This window comes from Apis cerana, linkage group LG12 (genome assembly GCF_029169275.1).
Source record: "Apis cerana isolate GH-2021 linkage group LG12, AcerK_1.0, whole genome shotgun sequence".
Taxonomy (NCBI): Eukaryota; Metazoa; Arthropoda; class Insecta; order Hymenoptera; family Apidae; genus Apis; species Apis cerana.
The window spans coordinates 4024697-4046409 of NC_083863.1; the positions used below are offsets into that span (position 1 = coordinate 4024697).

General features: G+C 37.9%; 1 protein-coding gene across 6 annotated transcripts in view; it reads right to left on the bottom strand.

The window, feature by feature from the left end:
* LOC107995534 (methylcytosine dioxygenase TET) overlaps positions 1–21713 on the bottom strand; it is a 172798-nt gene that overhangs the window by 143267 nt on the left and 7818 nt on the right. For all 6 annotated transcript variants that reach the window (XM_062083410.1, XM_062083408.1, XM_062083409.1 and 3 more), the window contains one exon: positions 9928–12901. In XM_062083410.1, the coding sequence (XP_061939394.1) occupies positions 9928–11049 (1122 nt within the window). In that variant the 5' untranslated portion in view covers positions 11050–12901. The remainder of the gene's footprint in view (positions 1–9927; positions 12902–21713) is intronic.

Below are 21713 nucleotides of genomic sequence, written 5' to 3' on the forward strand. Positions count from 1 at the left end.
GCAAAGGTGGCTGGGGCGTCGATCGTCTTCGCGCGTCTTCTCCCGAGGAAAATCGAATTTTCGCCGTTTTCGCGAAAGAGGGGAGGAGGAGGGCGAAGGAGGGAAAGAGAGAGCGGCGTTAATTCATCCGAATGTTAATTGCCACGGGCGACGATCAATCGACCTCTTATTTTCGCGGAAAGGGGAATATATTTATCTCATTGGAATTTCGTGATGTCTAAATTATTATCCCTCTGCATTCATCCCCTTTCTTTATATGATGATTAAGCGTACTGATTTATATTGTTTCTCATTTAACATTCTTTCAAGTAATAATTATTGTTTCTTTTTAATGACGCTTCGTAACGCATTGCAGAATGTACGTTGTTCTAAGCTCTGATTATATGAATTAAAATCCTTTTTGAAATCCTTTGATTCTTTTAAAGAACATGTTAACATTTTCGGTAATTAATCCGATATTCCATGTCTCCATAGATGAATTACATATTACAATTGTAAAATGTTAACAATTAGTAGTAAACAAAATTTGTAAGAGAACGCTTTATATCCATTTATTGAATTGGAACGAAACGATTCCTTTTTTTTCTTCTTTGAAAATAGATATTGAATATGGTATTTCGTAAGTAATGAATTGTAAGGAAGTTTGAAATCAGGTTTTATTCGAAACGGGACGATTTTTGATCCAAAATTTTTTGCTCTGAGAAAAAAGAAATCGAAATATAAAGATACATTCAAAGACCTCCTAATCTAATTTAACCTTGGTATTTCATATTTCGACTCCAATACAACAAGGTACATTACACGATAAAAATATACAACGATTAAATATAAATGGAAAAGAACCTAATCGAAATAAAAATAGAAAATTGACGAGAGAAGTAAGATCGAGCGACGGTTAAAAAGAATTTATAAGAAGGAAACAAGGGGGAAAAGTGGAGGACGAATCCGGGCAGGGAGGGTTGCGAGAGGAGTTTCGGTGAGAAGGTGGTCAGGAAGTGGGACGAATTTTTCGACTTCCGCGGCTCGATCGATCCCTTGTGCCCCGGCAGACTCTCAATATCCATTATTACGACGAAATAGGCGCGCGGGCGCACCTCGACCCCTCCCTTCTGCCGAAAAAAACCGGCGAAAACGCGAAAGTGCCGAATCGAAAACGCGCTTTAATCGTCCGCTTCATTTGCTACGCGTGGAATTGAATTTCTCTCTCTCTCTCTCTCTCTCTCTCTTTTTCTCTGCCTCTCCCTTCCTCCGAAATCGACTTTTCATCTCGTCACCCCAATTTGCGGGATCGTTCGGTCCTAACGTGATATATCTAGTAGACTGTTGAATCGGATGAAAAATAAGCAAGGAAACGCCGGTTTCTTTTTTACTTTGTTATTTAAGAGTTTGTCCACCGTTTTAAATTCACAAATTAGAATTCGAATTTGTTTCGATTATTATTTTATTATCCGTTCCAATTGAAAGCTTAAAATACTTATTTCCTTAATTTCGAAAGCAATATATATATATACCAATTAATTATTTCAACGTTTTCTGTTCATCAATTACTATATCTTTTGTGAGAAGCTAACATAACCTTACTTACTTTTCGATAAGCATACGAGGAATATTTAAGTCACAGCTAAACTAACACAAAAACTATCCCATAAGCTTTTCTTTCCTTTCCTTTTTTTATTTAAATCTTCTAATATCTCATTTAAAACAAATATCTCCCACTACTGCACAACGTTATTTAAATATCATTTTAATTGAAGCATAAATCCATTCGAATTAAACATATTTCCCATACTCAAATAACCAAACTTCGAACGATTACAGTTTGAACAAATGACAGAAAAATTCCAAAAAGAAAACAATTTTAAACGAGAGAAATTACTTTTCTCGTCGTCGAGGGGGGCGATTCTCCCTTCGTTTCGAACGGAGTAGTAATCGGCATTGGGCGGGCTTTTCGGTTCCGGTTTCTCGATAAATCGAAACGGGCGAGAAGCCCGTCAACGGTAGCGAAAAAGGAGAGAAAGAGGATCCGGCCGACGCCCGCCGAGTGTTCGGTTACTGGACGACGACGACGACGAAGTCGGATCCGACGATTCGCGCGAGGCGAGCCGATAACCGGGCAGCGATAACCGGCCGCAATTGCCTCAGGGTTATCGTGCACCAGGCCAATCAACTCCGCCGTCACAACCGAGAGACGATTCATTCACTTTTCCACGTCCTTGGAAAGTGAAAACGTGGAATGGATTTTCGAGGAGGGGGAAAATGGATGGACGACGACTACGTGTACGTGGTGGTTTCGTTCGATCGATATTCGAAGGGTGAATGATCCTTTTGAAGAAAATTGAAATCGCGAATATTTTTATTTACGACGTTAAGACTCTTTCATAATGTCAATACGAATACACTTTTCGAATAAATAAATATAAGAGTCATTGGAATAATTGAAAAAGCTATGTGATATTTTTTTTATAATAAATTTTCATTAAAAAATCTTTACAAGAATAATAAAATTTCGATCATATCTATACACCCATTATTATTTATACGATCAACTTTTAGACAATAATGAAAAAAAAGATTTTGTTCAGCGCATAAATGTCGTCACGCTTGTTTCTCCCGGACTGAATTTACAAACGCACGAAAGCGACGCTGTCTCGAGGATGGAGGTCCCCACCCGTTGCCGCGCTCCGCCCATGCTGTCCCACGATTTCCAAATCCCGCCTGTTCGCGTAGGTCACGTAGGGGAGAGTTTTTCACCCGTGCCCTTGGCCCCAAGGCTCGATCAATCGCGCGAAAACACGAGCGCGAAACGCGGCCGCGCGCTCACTCCGATCTCCGCCGAGAGAAGATCGCTGCCCTCTGGCGGCTCCCGATGCGACACGTGCGAGTAGCGTCGACGTAACGCTACGTAACACCGCGTAAGCGGTCGCGTGGGCGTTGACACTTGTTTTGGTCATACACCTCCCATGCACCATCTTGCTTTCCATCGCGTTAGGTCATCGTAGCGGCGGTAATAACGCGCTCTTCTTCTTCCCCGACACGAACGCGATGGAAATGTTAGAATAATCCGTTTTTACGATCATCGAGAAAGTGAATTATTGTCGCGAATCGAATATTGTTGGAGATGAACGGGTAATCGAATTTGAATAGCGAATAAATAAGTAATTATGGATGGAAATTACTGTAGTATAACTTTCGTAGGAATAGATTAGAAGCGAAAACGAAGAATTGTGGCACGAATTAGAACGATCATGGAAGAATTGGGATAGGTGAAGATGAACAGTTATGATAGAAGTAACAATAGAAATAAGGATGATTAATGGTGGATATGAATAAGTTGCGATAGTAAGCGGAGGAAAGGCGATGTACAATGCGGTGTAATTAATTTTTTTGTTACTTTTTTTTTTTATCGAGATACAAAGGTCATCTTCAGTCTTTTAAGTGGGATGTTTGCATAACAGCCCTTTCACATTCTTCGGTACTCGCTATCCGGTTTTCGTCATCCGGTTGAAAATGAATTATCAATTATCGATATAATAGCTTGTTTTTTTCCACGCTTTCATTGTATTTTCTTTATATCGGCGCATGATCGGTCGATATTTATTTTCGATTATCGAAAAGGCTCTAATTATAATAGTAATTAATTGTCACAGAAATATCTCAGATATTTGAGAATTCAATTTCTAAAAATTATTCTTCGTTTTATCACGCGTATCTTATATTTCATAAGCGCGTGTAAGAAAATGGACGTCATCGAAAAAGTATAAAATTTTGTTATATCTCTGTAAAGTATTGAATTTTAAACTCTCAAAAACTGAAATTTCAGTTTCAAGAATAATTATTGACGATACTTAAAATTAGCACCATTCTATGTTTATATGTTTTTCTATCAGAAAAATATTGAGAAATATTTTAAATAAGGTAGAATGAACAGATTCGATGATAAGAGATTTTTGAACAAATAATCGATTAAACAGTAGTATTTGTATATCAAAAAACAAAGTTCTTCGCCAAATCTCACGTATATCGATTATAAAGATATTCGAATGGATATTGCAAAACGAAAGAATTCGACTATTACCTGTAAGCGCACAAAACATGTGCTCAGAAAAAAGATATTCCTTCGTTTCTAAAAAGATCGAATTGCCAATATCAACATAAACTTTAAATAATTTGAACGCATTGTCAAAATGTAAACGGAGAGTTTAAACAGAGAAAAATTGTATCGTGAAAATTAATATTGCCAAGGGGGCGTTATTTCGATTAATACAACAACACTTGCCCCGACAAGCGACGATCCCCTCTCAACCTTGGCATAAAAAGGTGACAATGCAGCCAATTAACCGAAGATATACCTCTTCTTCTTCTTCGGGGAACGATATGCGTATCGATCGAATTGCGGCGAAACTTGGCAAGTGGCGAACGTTTTCAAGGGTTGAGCGGACACAATCACAATTTCGCATCTCCGACTCTCCTCTCGTCCCACCGAACGCGTGTTTTTCCAGAGAAAAAACAGGGGGGAGGGGAGAGAATTTGAAATAAAACTGAAGAAAGAAAAGGGAAGAGAGAGGGTGGTTAAAATCGTTTAACCCTCGACCGGGGGAGGAAACGGGTCAAAACAGCGAGAAAGACGATAAAAATTGGGGCATCGTGGATGGCCTCTCGACATCAGCCAGGTGTACGATGAACTCGAGGGTGGCCTGCCTCCCCCCTGTTCCGCGAGCGGAAAGACACAGGGGGTGAGCCTTCCCTCGGGATAAAGAGGGTGTTAAGATCCGCGAGGGTGTGGGTTGTTGTGACGGCGAGCTTGTACACCGGTCGGGGTGTACTTCGACTCGTGCCCATCTATCATCCGAGCCACTCTTCGCGTTCCTCTTGTTTTCTTTTATTTTTTTTCCTTTCTCTTCTTCTCTTTTTCCCTCCTCTTTATGCATCTACCTTTGTCGCGCATCGGCCCGCTCACGACTCGACTCGGTGTCGACGGTGCCTGAGCATGGAGGTCGTGTAAAAATGGAGACACGTTTCCTCGTATCGTAGTAAAAGTCGAAGATGTTTGAGTTTCGAGTGTGAAACGTAAGTTTAAAAAAAATTATTGAAATTATTGAAATATCGAGCGTTAATCTTGCTGTTTTAATTCTGATTTAATTGATAAACAAGAGGGGTGTGTGCTCGTTTAAAGCTTGGTGTGAGTGGAAATCAGCGGAGAATGAAGAATAATAAAGAGAGATTGGAAAGGTTAAGAAGAATTAAAATTATTTAAAATTGCACAACGTCTACTTGTTTCTCGATTGAAAATCCGTGGTATTTCCGAAGATGTTATCTTCCAATATTTGCAATTCTTTTTTTTAACGACTCTGGTCGTTTGTAAAATTCAAGTTTTTGGAAATTAAAAATTTATTAGTGAAATATTACTGTTAGAATCAAAGTGGCATCGATCTGATGATATCATTAATGGAAACGATCACAATATGTGTGTTTAAAGGAATAATAAAATTTTCCATTATATGAAAAACACGTATATGGACAGCGAAACCAGTCATTTTCGTGATGATGAATTTTGAAAAAATCGATTGTATGAATCTTTATAGCTTTTAGTCATCGAAATGACATCGATTTGGTGATGTCATTAATAGAGGCGATCCAACCGATAATATATGTTTAAACAAACAATAAAATTTTCCATTCCACACACATTTACGACTTATGACAAATACGATAATGCGTTACACAGCGATTTACGACAAATTCGATAATAAAAAAAAATTTTTTTTTTCTTTTACATTTCTTTGGATCGTTCAAAGTAAAAAATTTGTTGCACGTAATAATAATATTTTTATCTCTTATTCTTGGTAAAACAACGAAAACATCAAAATATATTTTGCATTATAATTATCTGCATTATTCGCGTAAAGAAAAAAAAAAGAATAATTCTTAAAATTTCGCGCAACTTTCCTCGTTTCCTCTGTTTGTATACAATTATTTACGAATAAAAAATAGTAAAAAATTCTAACGCACGAACAAGAAAATAATTTAAAGATATATAGACCTATATAAAAAGAAGCAAACAAATAATTTCTAAATTTCTCCAATTTCCCTCTGTGAGATATTCCACTTGCTAGTATGGCGATTATGAAACGTTCAGAGTTGGACGTCTCCGTTCCAGTAAGTCATAAAATGCAGAGGAGTCGGGCAATATCGGTGGCGAGGATCGCACCAGGGTGATCGAATACGGTGTGTCGAGCGATCGACATCGAGAATCGCATATTATTTGCACTCGACAGGCTATCAACGGAGCGGAACAACAATTTTCTCGTTTAATCGCGGCTCATCACGAGATGCGCTCTGCCTACGCATGGCTGTCCGTGAAAGTCACGATAATAGCTGTCAGTGACTCACTTAAGGTCAGCTCTCGGAAAGTGGCACGATAAAGACAAGAAGCCGCGGCGAGTCGACGGACTCGTGAAAATCTTCTCCAATTTGTAAAATCGTTTTCCATTTCCAAATAAGTTTAGGAGAAATAATTGTTGCGCATATAAATCAACTTTTCGTCAATTTAAAGAACTCTTTGTTGAAATAATATCTTATCGTATCTTTTTCTTCAGCTTTCTTGACGAATTACGTGACGAAATACGATGTTTCTGACACTTTTTTTTTCGGGAAAAATTCAATATACGAAATTCGATTGCTTCTGTTCCGTTTTATCTTATCGTCAGAGAGCATAAAAATTCTATTTCGAAATAAAAATTTCAAACGATAATTATGAATGAGATAAAAACAATTGAATTAACGTGATCAAATTGCATTTAATAATATTCCCTCGATTTGAAAAAATGTTTACAAATAAACATTCCTATATAATTTCTTTCTTATTTTCACTTTTTGCTGGAAAAATAAAAAAAATGTTTCTATGTATATAGTTTCTCAGAGTTCTTAGAGAAAATTCATTGTATCATAAGATTAATGAAAATAAAAGATTTCGTGTTCGATGGACAATATGATCATTGAGCAAAATTGGTTAAATGTAAACGTGAGAATGAAGTGTTATTTATGATACTATAAATACAACACAATGAAAAATGATAGACGTAGCTAAACGATTGGTAAGTGCTAATATCTCACGTTTCACGCCTACAAGTCTTTGGAGATTTGTGGCGGATAAACGCGTCCCACGGTTCTGTTATCAATATCAACCGTTCAATTCCCTATCATATTATGGATTTACAATCGAGGATCTTGTTGACAGGATTCAAAGCAAATTCTATTCTTCCCCGTTCCAGAACAAAAAAAAAAAAAAAAAAAGAAGAAGAAGAAACGAACGTTCTCCTTTTTTTTAAAAATCGAAGTAAAATTCCACCATTATTTCTTATTTCCTTTTTTTCTAAATTTCGTCTTTTCAATCTCTCGTAAAAAAACAGTAAGAACGAGAAGGACACTTCTCTTCCTTCGCAGATAGATTCCTTCCTCCCGCGCGGAACGAAGAGGAAGAAAAATTGAAAAATCAGAAAAATTAGAAACACCGAAACTTCTCGATTTTCTCCCGATTGAAATAGTAAGCGTTCGGTATGTGGAGGAGGAGGGGGGAACGAATCGATTCGTTTTAATTGTTAGGCATGTGCGTTTATCGCGACGGGGGGACGGGGAGGGGGAGGGGGAGGGGGAGAACGAGAGAAGTGTTAGGCCGTATCGGCAGCAAACAACACGTTTGTTTCTTGAACGAAGCGGAGTTCGATACACGATTATTATGACCCGCGACGAGCCTTGAACTTGCCCTACGATAAGCGGAGCTGCTTACGAGACGGCGACGCCGCGCGGCTGTTTGTTGCACACCGCTCTGCACACGCTCTTGCCCGCGACTTTGCCATTAAATTGACTCGCGTCGGGTACAATGACCCCCGTGCATTCGAGTTTTCGAAACGAGCTCTTCGTGTCTACCACGCGGCTCGCGTACTCGCTTTCGATGGCTTAATTGCGTCAAAACAAGATGATTGAAAGATGATTTGTTGTTGTTATTGTTGTTATTGTTATCATCATTCTTCTTTTACATTTTTAATGAGATTTTGATAAGATTCGAGGACATCGATCGATCGAAAGTGAAACGATCGAGAGGATTTATTTTATTTTTTTTTTTTTTAATAATTTTGATAAAGTTCGTGGGATCAGCGTGAATTTTATCAAATGATTTTAAAAGTTAAAACGATCGAAAGTTATTATTGCTTAAATGGTTGGAGTTCGAAATTGGAAATTCATGTACGAAAAAGAAGTCGAAGAAGTTTGAGAAAATTGAATAATTGTTTATTACGATGACTGAATTGCAATTGCAAATAATTTAAACCATCTTATTATGACGAGGAATGCAATTTTACTATTCAGGATCAGTAGTCGAGGAATAATACATTTAATATAATGCGCGGGGTGGGGGATACTCGCGACAAGTTATTGGTAAATCGGCGCTGTTAGAATGGCACGTAATTCCCTGTTATATCAACGTCAATGATACATACGAGTTTATTTTATTCGAAAAAGGAAAAAATGTCACAGCCTTTCTTCCAACAATTTCCATATAACTTTTCACTATCGCAAATAAGCGGACCATATATATATATATCACACACGCAAATGCATAATTAACGATAACCCCAGCTCGCAATGCCTCCGATAAATAAAAGGAAGTAAATCATTTGCATTATTTCGAAAAGAGAAGAAAGAAAAAGAACGAGAAAAAAAAAATAATCTAACCTTTATACACTCTGCTTTAAAAATCTAAATTAATTAATCTTTGCTTTGTTAAAACAAAGATTACATTTCGATTACTCAAGCCATCTGACTCAAGCAACAAATACAAAAAGCCAAAAGATTATCTTGGACGGAATTATTTTTCGAACGCACAAAATTATTTTCAAAAAATCCCCCCGACATCGAGAAATATATAAAAGAAGAAGCGAATAAAATTGTATTAAAAATACCGAGAAGAAATTTATTGGAAAATTATCTATTTGAACACGGCTCAAATCCTTCGCTACGAAAAGCGATCGAGCAGCCAAACAGCAAGGCAACCAGCCGACGAGCCAGTCAACCTACCAACCCCCTATTCAATGTCGCTACAATAATAAACCACCTCGGTTATCTGTATTTCTGTATTTCCCTCTGGGATTCTCGCCACATTCAGGCAATCGGGGCCAAGTTCAGCTCTCTATCTATATATATACGCGACGACGGTTCTATAACGCGGCTGGCGCGGCTGGTGTTTATCCTATACCCTGGCTGGCATCCCGCGCGCCACCCCTTTTCCCCCCAGCGGGCCGCGTGCACCTGGATTTTCACGAATTTCGAGCGGAAACGCGGCGGCCGACAACACCACCGCCCCTCGCCCCCGCGCGCGGTGTCGCGTGCCAGCCAACCTTCATTTTCGCGCCCGTTTTCGACCCGTTCCACCCCTTCGATCCGCGAGAACGAGCGGAATTGCTCCAGTTACGCGAACCTGTGTGGCGCAACAGGATTCCTCTTCCAGCGAAAGTGAATCGAGATGGAACGTGGTTTCCAACTTTTCGAGATTTAATTTTTTTTTCTTTTCTTTTTGAGAAGAGCGTCATTTTAATTTTTTTCTTTTTTTCCTTCTTTTACTACGACGCGATAGAAGGTCGCATTGGAGGAATTTTTGGACTAAAGATTCGGTTCGATGATTTTTGAAGCTTCCTGTTTCATCGTTATTCGAGAAGCTTGTAAATGTATAAATTCTTTCAAAGAAAATTTTCTAAGTAAGCAAGTAAAAAAGAAAGAGAAATGGTTGGTTAAAAAATTATACGATTCAATTCCCATCTGACTCCATTTTCCATACACTTGTTTCGCGCGTTGGACGAGAAGGTTTCTCGAAAGAAAGGAGCTGGATATTGTCGAAATCGGAGAGACAGAAATGAGGATACACACGCCACTTACCTTCTTCTCGGTGAGCTTCTCGCACCGCCTCATCTTGCAGATCTGATGGCTCTTGTCGTTCCGGCAGGGGGCGCAGTCCCCGCAGTTGTCCTTGCGCTGGCACCCGATGCACTCGCCGCACCTCTTGCGCTTCTTCTTGGCCGGCTTGTCGCTCAGCCCGCCGTCCCCGTCAGCGTCGGCCATTCCTCCGCCCAGGTGATGGGGCCCCCTGTTCGCGGTGGACGAGACCGCGGCTACCTGGCCGGAACTCTCCACGTTGCCGGCCCCGGCGCTGTCCTCGGACTCCATCGAGCCCGCCCTTATTTTTCTCCGCTCCTTCTTCCTCCCGTCGATCCCGACCGGCCTGGACGTCGGCGACGAGTCGAGCACCGTGGACATCGGGTTCTGGAAGTTGGCGTGATGCAGCTGGGGGTACTCGGGCTTCACCACGGTCAGCACGGTGTGATGGGGATGGCCGGGCGGCGGGGGCGGGAAAGCCTGGACCGGGCTCGAGCCGAGCAACTGGATATGCCTCTCGTCGAGCAGTTGCTGCTGAAGGGCGGGCACCTCCCTGGCCTGGACGGGCGCAGGGACCAACGGGTAGCCGACGCTGCCCCTGTGAGGATGGGGCGCGGGCAGCGGCGTGCCGAGCGTGTGGAAGCTGGGCAGCCCGACCGCCGACGTGACAGGTGGAGAGTGCGATATCGAGGCTGGCGACAACGGCGTGAGCGCGGTCAATTGGGGCTCTGCCTCGCTAGGCGCCGTGAACTGGCTCGCGAAGCTGGGCAGGCCCTCGGCCGGCGCGGCCGCGGGGCCGCCGCCGCCCCCGACCGCGTTCTTCGACTCCCACGGCCTGTACTGGCTCGCGAGCACCACCTCCCCCCGTGAATCGATCAACCGGCCCGTCAGTCCCTCGTAGTAGTCCCACGAGGACGTGAGCCCGAGCCCAACGTCCTGCGAGTGAAGGGTAGTCAGTGTTGTCGAGCTGTCCATCGCGTTGTCCCCGGCGAAGCTGCTGAACGGCGGCAGGTGACGCGCCGGGTCACCCGGACCGACCGAGCTCGGCGAGGTCGCGACCGCCGCCGGAGGGCTTCCCGTTACCCTCTCGGTGGCGACCACCTCCTTCGTTACCTCGGCGCTCATCTTCCCCGCCACGTCATCTCGACCACGTGAACCCCCTGGCGGGCAGGAGGCCGCGTTATTATTCCGCTTCTGTCGGGTGTCGGCTTGTCGGTCGGGATAAAGGGGGAGGGGGCGGCAGGGAGGACGAGGAACGTTGCGAACGACGACGAGGACGATCCGGTCACGCGCGAGATCTTCCAATTTCTTTTCTTCTTCCTTTTCCTTCTTCTCTTCCGATCCTCGGCCGGATCTTTCGCGGCTCCTGGTATTTTCACAGATCGTGACTCGACGCTCGTTATCGGGATTATTGGCTGCGCGCGGCGCTCTCCGACCGTGTACCGGCCTCGCTTATTCTCGCGCGTGACATCTGGGGGGGCCGAATTTTCTCTTCCTCCTCGCGATCTTTCCTTTCCTAGTGCGTGTGCCTCGCTGATATCTCCAGTTATATACGATATTTCGTGGTATCTTCGTGTATACGTGTGCTATTTGTGTATATCGCCTTTGCGTGTCTGTGTGTATATCAATGTGTATACTCGCTTTTTCCTGAATTTCTTTTTCTTCTTCTTCTTCTTCTTCTTCTTCTTCTTCTCGCCTCTTGTTTTTAGAGCTCTTCTTCTTTTATTTTGCTCGCTCGCGCTCGCTCTCGTCGTTATTTCTCACTTTCTCTCTCGTTCTCTCGCTCTCTTACGCTCGCTCTTCCTTTCTCTCTCTCTCTTTCTCTCTCTCTCTCGCTCTCTCTACCTCTCTCTATAACTCTATTTCTGTCGTTTGTACTCAACAGGTTTAGGCTACGAACTGAAGTAGATCGGTTTCTCTGGGAGTAATTATATGCGAGTCCCCTTTTCCGGATATATAGGGCGGCCTGCGTTCTCTCCGTCTGTCTTTCGCTTTGGATGGGACTCCTCTCTTCTTTCCTTAATTAGATACTCATACGCGCTCTCTCACAAGTGCGTTTTTTTTCTTCTCTCCTTCTTTTTCCCTCTTTTGCTCCTTCTATTTTTTTCCCTCTCTTTTTTTAAAATCAAAAAAAGAACGTCGACTCCTTTTTCCCCCCTTTTTTAGTTTTTTTGTTTATCACGTAATAAACTTCTTATTGTAAGCTTAGAAAATTTTGTCGATTTGTTTTTTTTTTTCGTGTTTTTATTGTTTGTTTATTTTTTTTTATTTTTTTATTTTTTATTTTATTTTATTTTTTTTTTCCTTTTATTATTTACTTCTTATGCTTTTGTGTTCTGGTTTTTTTTTTCTTTTGTATTTTTCCTAATTAAACCTGCTCGCGAAGAAGAGATCGCCGCTCGTTTAGCTGGTTAGTGAGTAATATCGTTAGCTGAGTGATTAGTAGAAAAAAAAAAATGGTAGATTCTTTGGTTTACGGTTTTTAACTTCTTCTTTCTTCTTTTTTTCTCGCCCCTTTTTTTTTTTTTTTTTTTTTTACCTGCCCTTAAATGTACAACAATCGTGTTAAATTTTTCTCTCTGTTCACTCTGTACCCTCTTTTCCTATTTTTCTCTCTTTCCCTATGTCTTTCGATTTGGCACTGGCGGACTTTTTTAATTTTTTTTTTTTCTTTATTTCGTTTCAGATATACTTTGTACACTAATTAGATACTATAGCTCTTAATGTTTTGTTTTTCTCTGAACTTAAGCTCTTGAAATAATTTTTCTTTTTTTTCTCGCTTTTCTCTCTCTCTCTCTCTCTTTCTCTCTCTTTCTTTCTTTCTTTCTTTCTTTCTCTCTCTCTTTCTCTCTCTCTCTCTCTCTCTCTTTGTTTTACATCGATATAAACACACTAATTACTTCTTTCGCGCTTCGTAAGAAAATAGAAATCACTTGAGGTTAATGTGGCTTGTTAGAAGGCGGTTGATTTGTACGATCTGAAACATAAAGATGCAATATAACAATTATTTCTTAATTATTTCTCAGCCGCGTAATTAAAATTACCGATCTTAATTTATATATCCCATACATAAAATTCGCACACACGCCTATCACATTTGCCGTTCATTTTAATATTTCGTAATAACAACGCTTATAATTTTTCACGATGTGAATGAAAAAAGAGGAAGTAAAAGAATTTTTCTGCGAATAATTAAACACTTCGAAAAATATAAGATATTTCAGCAGCTTGAATCTTGAGAGAAGAGTTAGAAATCTTTGAATCAACTGAAGATTTCCTCGATATCTTCGATCGAAAAATTCTTCGATGTGAAGAAAACGGAAGCGAGACATCGTAATTTTTCCAAGAAAAATTCTGTAAAGAATTTCTTCAAAGAAATAAAAATTCACATATCGTAAATACATTTGAGACTCTCGAAAGTTTTGTTTTCGTGTATTTTTTAACAAGATATCCATTAAGATTATACACAAGCTATTACAATTATGCAATATTATTATTCCGTTTTCGAATTGACATTTGTCTTATCGATATATAATCAGTAATTTTATTGTTTCAGTTATGCGTTAATTTAACATTAAAATAAACGTAAACGTTTCCAAATTAGAAAAAGATAACGCAATTTCAAATACGTAATAATATATAGATACAAATGGTTATACAAAATTATATTTACATCTCGATATTTACAAAGATTTTTCACGACGAAATATACAAACGCGTTACGCAATGTTATTGAGATTACAAAAATTTATATTACGATTATTTTCGGCCACGAGGGAACAGGAAACGATAAAGAAGAAACAGAAAAAAGAAGAATTCATAGATCGTCGAAATCATGATGAAAACACAGTGGCGGAGCCACTTAGGAAAAAACTGAGCGTTTCGAGATAAAAAAGCCCCGATGACGAGGCTCATTGAGCCCTCCCCTTTCTCCGTGGTCACGTGAGGCGATCGTAAGCGAGAACGTGACACGCGACTACGTGGGAACGTGTCATAGACGTTACTATAACGTGACCATCGCTAAGCCAAGGTTACTATTACGTTCGGCGTGTCTGCACACCTACTCGCTCGCTTTGATACCCGCGAATGTTGTGCCCTAGTCCCCGGACGGTTCATTCAGAGTTGCTTAGACCGACTGACGATGGCTATGAACTTTTCGCGTTCTGCCATTCTTTGTTTCTCGCGGATAACGCAATGTATCGCTGCGGATTGAGCGAAGATCACGCGAGAGCTAATGGCTTCTGGAAGTGGATCTTATAGTGGAAATTATCTTCAAAATTGTTTATCTAGAAAATGCTAGAGATATTAAATATACAACGCTCGTGCAGTGCTATAATCGTAATTGCACGTGGTTAAGTTACAAATGAAATGCACGTAGAGTTGGAAGAAAATTTTGTGAATAGGTAAACTCGAAATAAAATTCGATTTTATAATTTAACGTAATATCTAATTCCTTGAAGCATGAAATAATGATACTAATATTCAAATGTATCTGCCTAATTTATTCAATTTTATTATAATTACTATGATTATTATACACATAATTATCAATTCTAAACGCAACTTATCCCAATTTGCCGCTAATATTCATTAACATTTGACAATTTACAATTACACGTAAATAGATATAACAGAACCTTTCAATTCTCAATTCTTTCTTTGTTACCCCCTCTCTCCTCCATTTCATAGAGAAACAGTAATTTAATTCGATCCAATAATTCAATTATCCATACAAGCGCGTTAAATAAAGAATTCCCTTTAAATGCAGCGAAGCGAGATGCTCGCAAGAGGTTCCAAGCCATCGTCGAAAACCGATGCGATGTTGGTCCTCTGTGAGATATCGACCGTCGCTTAACCCCCTCTCTCTCCCGTCAACGCTCTCTTTCTCCCTCTCCTTCTGTCCACGGTGCACATAGTACGCTACACGTCCACGCGATGAGCATACGCGTCTATCCTCCGTGTGTGCACGTGTGCGCGCGTGGCGTTCGCGCGCACACCAGCTTTTGCACGGCTGGTGGATACACATAATGGCCGGTACATAGAGAGAGCGATAGCTATGTCGCTATCTCACGGCTACGTTTTCCACCGCACTCTCCACCGCCTCGCTCCGCGCAAAACTCTCTCTAATAGCTTTACAGCTGTGGCCGACGGAGCTTTCGCTATCGTTGGAAACTTGCACTGTCGTTCGACTCGCACTTTCGTTTGCCGCGAATTAAACCGCGATGTCACGCTACCTTCCAACTTGCGCGCCAATGATTCTTTCGCCCGGGAATTTTAAATGAATTAATAAGGATTAATTTATTCGAATCGGAACCGATCGAGAATATTCGATGGAAAGGAAGTTTTATTTCGCTCCTTTCTGGAACGAATATATTAATTAATTTGAGATTAATTTTTTGGCGAGAAAGAAGTTTTTTTTTCTCTCTCTCTCTGATCGAGAGATTGGTCCAAGTAGAACAGTAGTTTTTTCTGGTTTTAAATTTAAAGGGATAAAAGGTATGAGCATTACCATTTTGTTAACCCTTATATCGATACTTGGGTATCCTTTCACTTATGGTAGCATATTTTTCGCACCTGTCGTGGGAAACTTGAGCTTGACGATTTTTTTTTTTACTGTTCCATGATCTCAAAACATATGAAAAATTCTAAAATACTTATTGAAATCTCGTTATGTAATTTCGTTATTAGTAAAAATAAAAATCATACGACTCTAATGAAATTTCATTCCAGACATTATCTAGATTAAAATTAAAAATTCTCGAATCCAACTAAATTAAACATATATATATATATTATTAATTTGAGTTCCAAATTTACAATTTAAGAATTAGAGAATTTTTAAAATTTTTTTTAGAAACAATACGTATATAATAATATTTTTATTTTTCCAATTTCTCCGTAAAAAAATTTGTCCATAGAATTTTCCTAAACCAACATACAGAATATCTTGAAAATTTTGAAGAATCATAGCCGTATATACAAATACTCGTCGAAACTAAAAAAATTTTAGGGTACACTAGAATTCGAGATACACTAACATTCTATGCATACCGTGCGGCTTGCTACGTCAACACGTGACGAGGGACAAAGACAAATTCGACCAGTTGGGTCGAATTAACGAAGAATCGAACAGTTCCACGAATTTCCCTGAACGAGCCGCTGTGCATCAGAAATAACGACATTTGAACGAACAGGCCGTTGCCAGGAATTCTTCTCGAGAGCCATGAAAGCTCGATCCACTGGGTGTCATCTATTAACACGTCTACCTTCACCTTACCCAGAAATGTTTAGAAATCTTGTAATGAGAATTATTAAACGAAAATATTTTGTATGAATTGTATTTTAGTTCTATTTTATTTTAAAAATATATATTGAAGATTATTTTTAAGCTTAAGTCTATTCTATTATTTTGAAATCTATATCTAGATATTTAGATTTTAGATTATCCTATAAGTAACATTATAACTAATCTAAATGATTTAACGACAAATAATTTATTATAAGGATTTTTTTAAAACGAAATTAAAACACAATAACTATAGGTTATAGTTTATAGTGAAAAATTAAATAGACAATATGTAGATTTAATGTATAAACGATTATTGTTAGAAAATTGCAAATAAATTTTTTTCTATTATGACAATACTTAACAAAGCAAAAACAATAATAGGAAAAATTTAACCGACATTAAATATTAAATCTATCATATTTTTAAAGCAACCATGGAATTACCACTTATTTTTATTACAAGTAATTTTTTTAAATTCTATAACTTTTCTAAATAATATTTTCATCCATTATTTGAAATAATAAAGATATTTAAAGAACTCAACTGTACAGAGTATACATATTCATAAATAGAGAATTTAAAAGCCAATCAGTATAAGTCACATTCTTTGAACTTGCATAATTGCATAATTCAAGATATCTTTATTATTTAAACATTCAATGAATAAATCAAACAAGCCACTATTAAATTACTGAAGTAGTTGCTTAATTAACTGAACAATTGAAAATTTAACTTTAAGTAAAAAGATTCTTGAACTATTGTAAATGATTTTCAAACGAGAAAGATAATTCTCAAATATCTAATAAAAATAATGCACATACGGTAACTACAAAAAAGAATATTACATTTTCATTTAATAATATATTTCATAATAGCGCTATAAAAATTCGATATCATCAAAATGAAATGCAGAACATCACAATATATATACTACTCTGGCATATCTATACATTTATATCTCTCGAAATCATATCACAAGGAAGTGTGAACTGCGTATGGGTCCGTATCAATAAGAACGACAAAGTAAATACCAAAGAGGTTCATTTTCCACGTTTAGTTAGAAGTCGAAGTGACAAGACTTCTGCTCGATGTCGAAACACATCTGCGCATAAGATCAGCACACAGACGATTGAACTTTCGTGGCTATCCATAAATCTAGTCTAGACTGAATACCGCGAACTTTAGTCTTTAAAGGTTGCGGAACTCGCAGCGTTGACGACCGCGAATCTCCACGTTCCACGCGGAGAAACATCGTTTCGAGAGAGGAGGAAAAAGTTGGAAAGAAACACGGCTATACGTTTTGACCCTCTCGAATATAAATTGCTGCAGCCGCTCGAAAATCGATCCGTCTCGTATCGGCGTCCGGCTTGACGCGAAACTTTTCCGCTTCTTCAAGATGTTTTATCGTCTCTCCGACTCCTTTGGCCACGGATAGGTATAGATTAAACCTATCTCGTGGATGGATTTCGATTTCCTCTCGGGAAGTATGTATCGATATGTGTACGCGCGTGTTTGGAAAGAGAGGCGAGTTCGAGTTCGAGATAGTTGGAATTTATGGCGTAACAGGCAAATTTGGGGTATATAAAATACATTAAATTGCGATACAGGAGTTTAAGATTTTCGTTTTTTGGTCTAGAAAGTTTTAAATAAAAAAAATGTAAAGGTTTGATTAAGAAAGTATTGTAATCTTTAAGAATGTTTGTGAATCTTTTACTTTTTTGTTTTTTAAATTAAAATTAAATGAAAAATTCGTATAATATAAATTTGAGGAATATAAGTTATGAAGTTATGCAACTTGAAATGCGAATAAAATAGTTTTAATTAACAACAAGTTTTTGACAAGCAAATATAACAACACAATCACAATAATGTTTTTAATAAGCATAAAAAGTAATGGATTTCTATTTTTAAAACGAACATTTAAGGGAACAAATGAGCGATTACTTTTTTTTGATATATCATCAAAACATAACATATGGTCAAATATCTACAAATATTCTAAACTATTATTCATCACTAAATTAGAGCGAGTTCAATTTAAAATTTCCTATTACGGAAGAAACAAAGAACAATCTTTTTAAATTCTGGCAATCTTGACTCAAAGTCTTACTTACTAGTAACAGAACAAAAGAAATCAGAATATTCAACAATATTGAAAGAAATCATTACACTAGTTATCCAAGTTTAAAAAGCTCCCTGATAAAACTACTTGCACCGAAGAAAATATGAAAGGCGAAAACACGGATCGAGAAATGCTCAGCGACGTTGCCTACATACACAGCGGGAAGCGGAACGACGACGGCACGGGACAAAATTTCGAAAAGCCGCGTCGCGGCCGTGAAAAGAAGCAGGAAGAGGGGACAACTGGCGCCTGGTCGCGTTGTTGCACTCTCGTCGAATCGACCGTGCGCCGGGGGTTGCTTCGTGTGCGTGAGTTACGCGCAGAAAAATTCAATAGCGCGCGCGCTGCTCGCGCTAGCGAGAGTAGCGACACCGAACGATATTTCCCGTCGTCGGCACGCAGGAGCACGGCTTCCCAGAAGCGCAACGCGGACCAGCTGGCCAACAGAAAGAGAGATCGGAGATTCCGCGCGCTTGGAATTAATATTAGACGGCGACGAGTGCGCGCCATCGAAAAAACCCAGCTAACGAAACCTGCGCCGCTGTTCGGGATAAAGCCGGGGCCTTTGTGCACGAGGAATATTCTCAGCCGCGCGCATGCGTGATATACGTGGTAGATGGTGGCGACAAAAACTGAGATTATTAAATTTGGGAGATTGCAATTTGAGGAATTTAAACGTGGAAGGTAACAATTATCGATGGTAAATATCTGTAAAGGAAACATAGCAAATATAAATTTTACAATTGTATAATTTGGACGATATTGTGAATCGTAATGATGAAATTGAAATTATTAAATTCGAGAAATTGAGGACTTGAATGTAAGAAGGCAATTGTTAAATGAGATTATGATAATATTCGCAGGGATTTTCGTACAACTTTTTATGCATCCTATAATAGAAATACAATGAAATTCCATATATATCTTACATTCCATATTCTTTATAAATATCTTATACCTTACTTCAACCTATTATTGATAATAATTATTTGAATTTGACTGATTTAAAGTATTAAAGATATCTGAATTTTATCAAATAAAAAAACACAACAAGATGCATTTTCCAAATTAATTTCATTGTGTATAATAGAATAAAGTCATTATAGATACTTTTATACGTAATTTCTAAACTAAAATTTGTGAGAAATAAATATTAAAATTCGAATACTTTTGACCAACGATATAAGCTCGTTTACTATACCCACCCAAATTTTCAAAAGACATAAATTACTCCACGTATATATACAGAACATCACATAACTGGTGATACAAGAAAAAATGATTTTACACGTAAACAAAAAAATGTAGAATAAATCTTTTCCATTTAAAAATTAATTTTCAAGAAAATAGAAAAATTCGTCGATCCTTGTGAATATGTTCTCAAAGAAACACAGAATAACTTACAGAATAACTTTCTATTATTCATTCGTATCCGATCATAAAATTTTCAAACTCCGAAAACGAACGAAAAATTCTCTCTTTTTACACGCAGAATCACCTTCTACCCGATTCCACCATCAATTATACGGCACTCCATATTTTACTCGCAAAAATCTTTCGATCTTGGCTACGATGCATCGAGGATAATTGCCGGCGACACGTTCGTGTGTATATCTCGTCGCGCGTTCCTTTTTTTCCAACGAGAAACGACGCCGCGGAATTCTGCGCGTCTCGTTTCGTTATTATCGTGCGCCCGTATCGAGCAGTTACGGCTGGCTCGAACTCCTTTGTTTCACTCGGCCACGGCGTCGCGCCGCGTTATCGTGACGCTGGCGAATTTCGCCTCGACGATTTTGCACGCGGCCACGCGGCACGCATGGAATCGTCGATTCGTCCCAGCCTTTAGCTCCTTCCTTCTGATACGCCATTGCTCCGAGAAAAACCATCCGTGGTGAGCCGTGGTATATGGAATGCGCAAGAGCAAATTGCTATTGGAACAGATTAATTTGAAATCTGAGAAATGGATTCGTGGAATGGAAATTGTTGAACAATTTTGAAACAGATATTTTTCTAAATTTATAATAGGGGGACGAAATTATCGGTTGAATTATTGCGTACATGTTAGTCTAAATAATCTGCGATATTAATTTTGTTCAATATCACTGCAAATCTAATCTCTCTTTCTCTCATAACAGTGAATATATCTTATGTACGATGGATAAAAATTGGTTTAAGAAAATTTTATGAAATGATTGCATGCAGTTTGAAATAATGAAATATAGAATATAATGAAATTATAGAATTAGAGTTATTTCGAGTTAGCTCAATCTACAGCATATTCATATTTTATAATTGAAAATATATAAATTACAAAAGCAGTATGTGTCTCAGAAAGCAAGAATCTATTTTCGTCCATCACTTTTTATTGTTTAATGATGCATCCGTTTCTGTCTTTATTATGTATGAAATTGTTTCAATTTTTCTTCTATTTGATGTAAATTGACTTTTAAATTAATCTTTTCTCTTTTAAATATTAGTTTGTTGCATATGAAATGATTGGATTTACAAAAAGAATTCAATATTTAAATAAATTTTTTAAATATAAAGATTTAAAGCTTAAAACTACTATAATTTAAATAATATTTTATTAATTATTTTATTACAACAATACAAATTACGTTAAAATGAATTATTATTTTAATATTAAATTTGAATACTTTTTTATAAATATATAAATATAAATTATCAATAATAATCAACTAAATTAACTTTTAATTATGACATTTTCGATGCTCAAGATGTATTGAACCTCTTGAATTAATATTATTTTTAATAAAATTTTATTAATAATTCGATTGTTTCATTTGCAACAATATAACAATCTAATAATCTAGATAAAATATATTATTATGCGTGTAATAACTTTGTTCTGAAGATTCAAAAGATGCAATCGAAAAAAGAAATGAAGATAAGCATGTATATAATGTATATATTGATGAAAATATTTAAGTGGATCGTATATCTTATCGCTCACGAAGATGTTCCATGTTCCAAAAGTTACATCAAGTTGCGTAACTCAGATATCGCGTGTCAAACGGTGTAGTATTCGTTGTAACATTTGTAACACTTTCTCGATGATTAAGATACTTCGAACAATCAATATTAATGTAATATTATAACTTAATTTCTTAATATCAATTTCAAATGTATCAGTAATTGTATTTTGTATCGCATAAAGAATTATGTACTAAGTATTGTAATATGCATTTTGAAAATCAAGACATCGATTATATATGTAAATTAACGTACTAAAAATAAATATCGCATAGAAATAAATTAACATTTCTCTACGAATCATTACGTGCAATATTTTATGATAATATTTGTATTCATATTGTATTATAGTTATTTGACTTAATATGAAAACTTTATTCACAA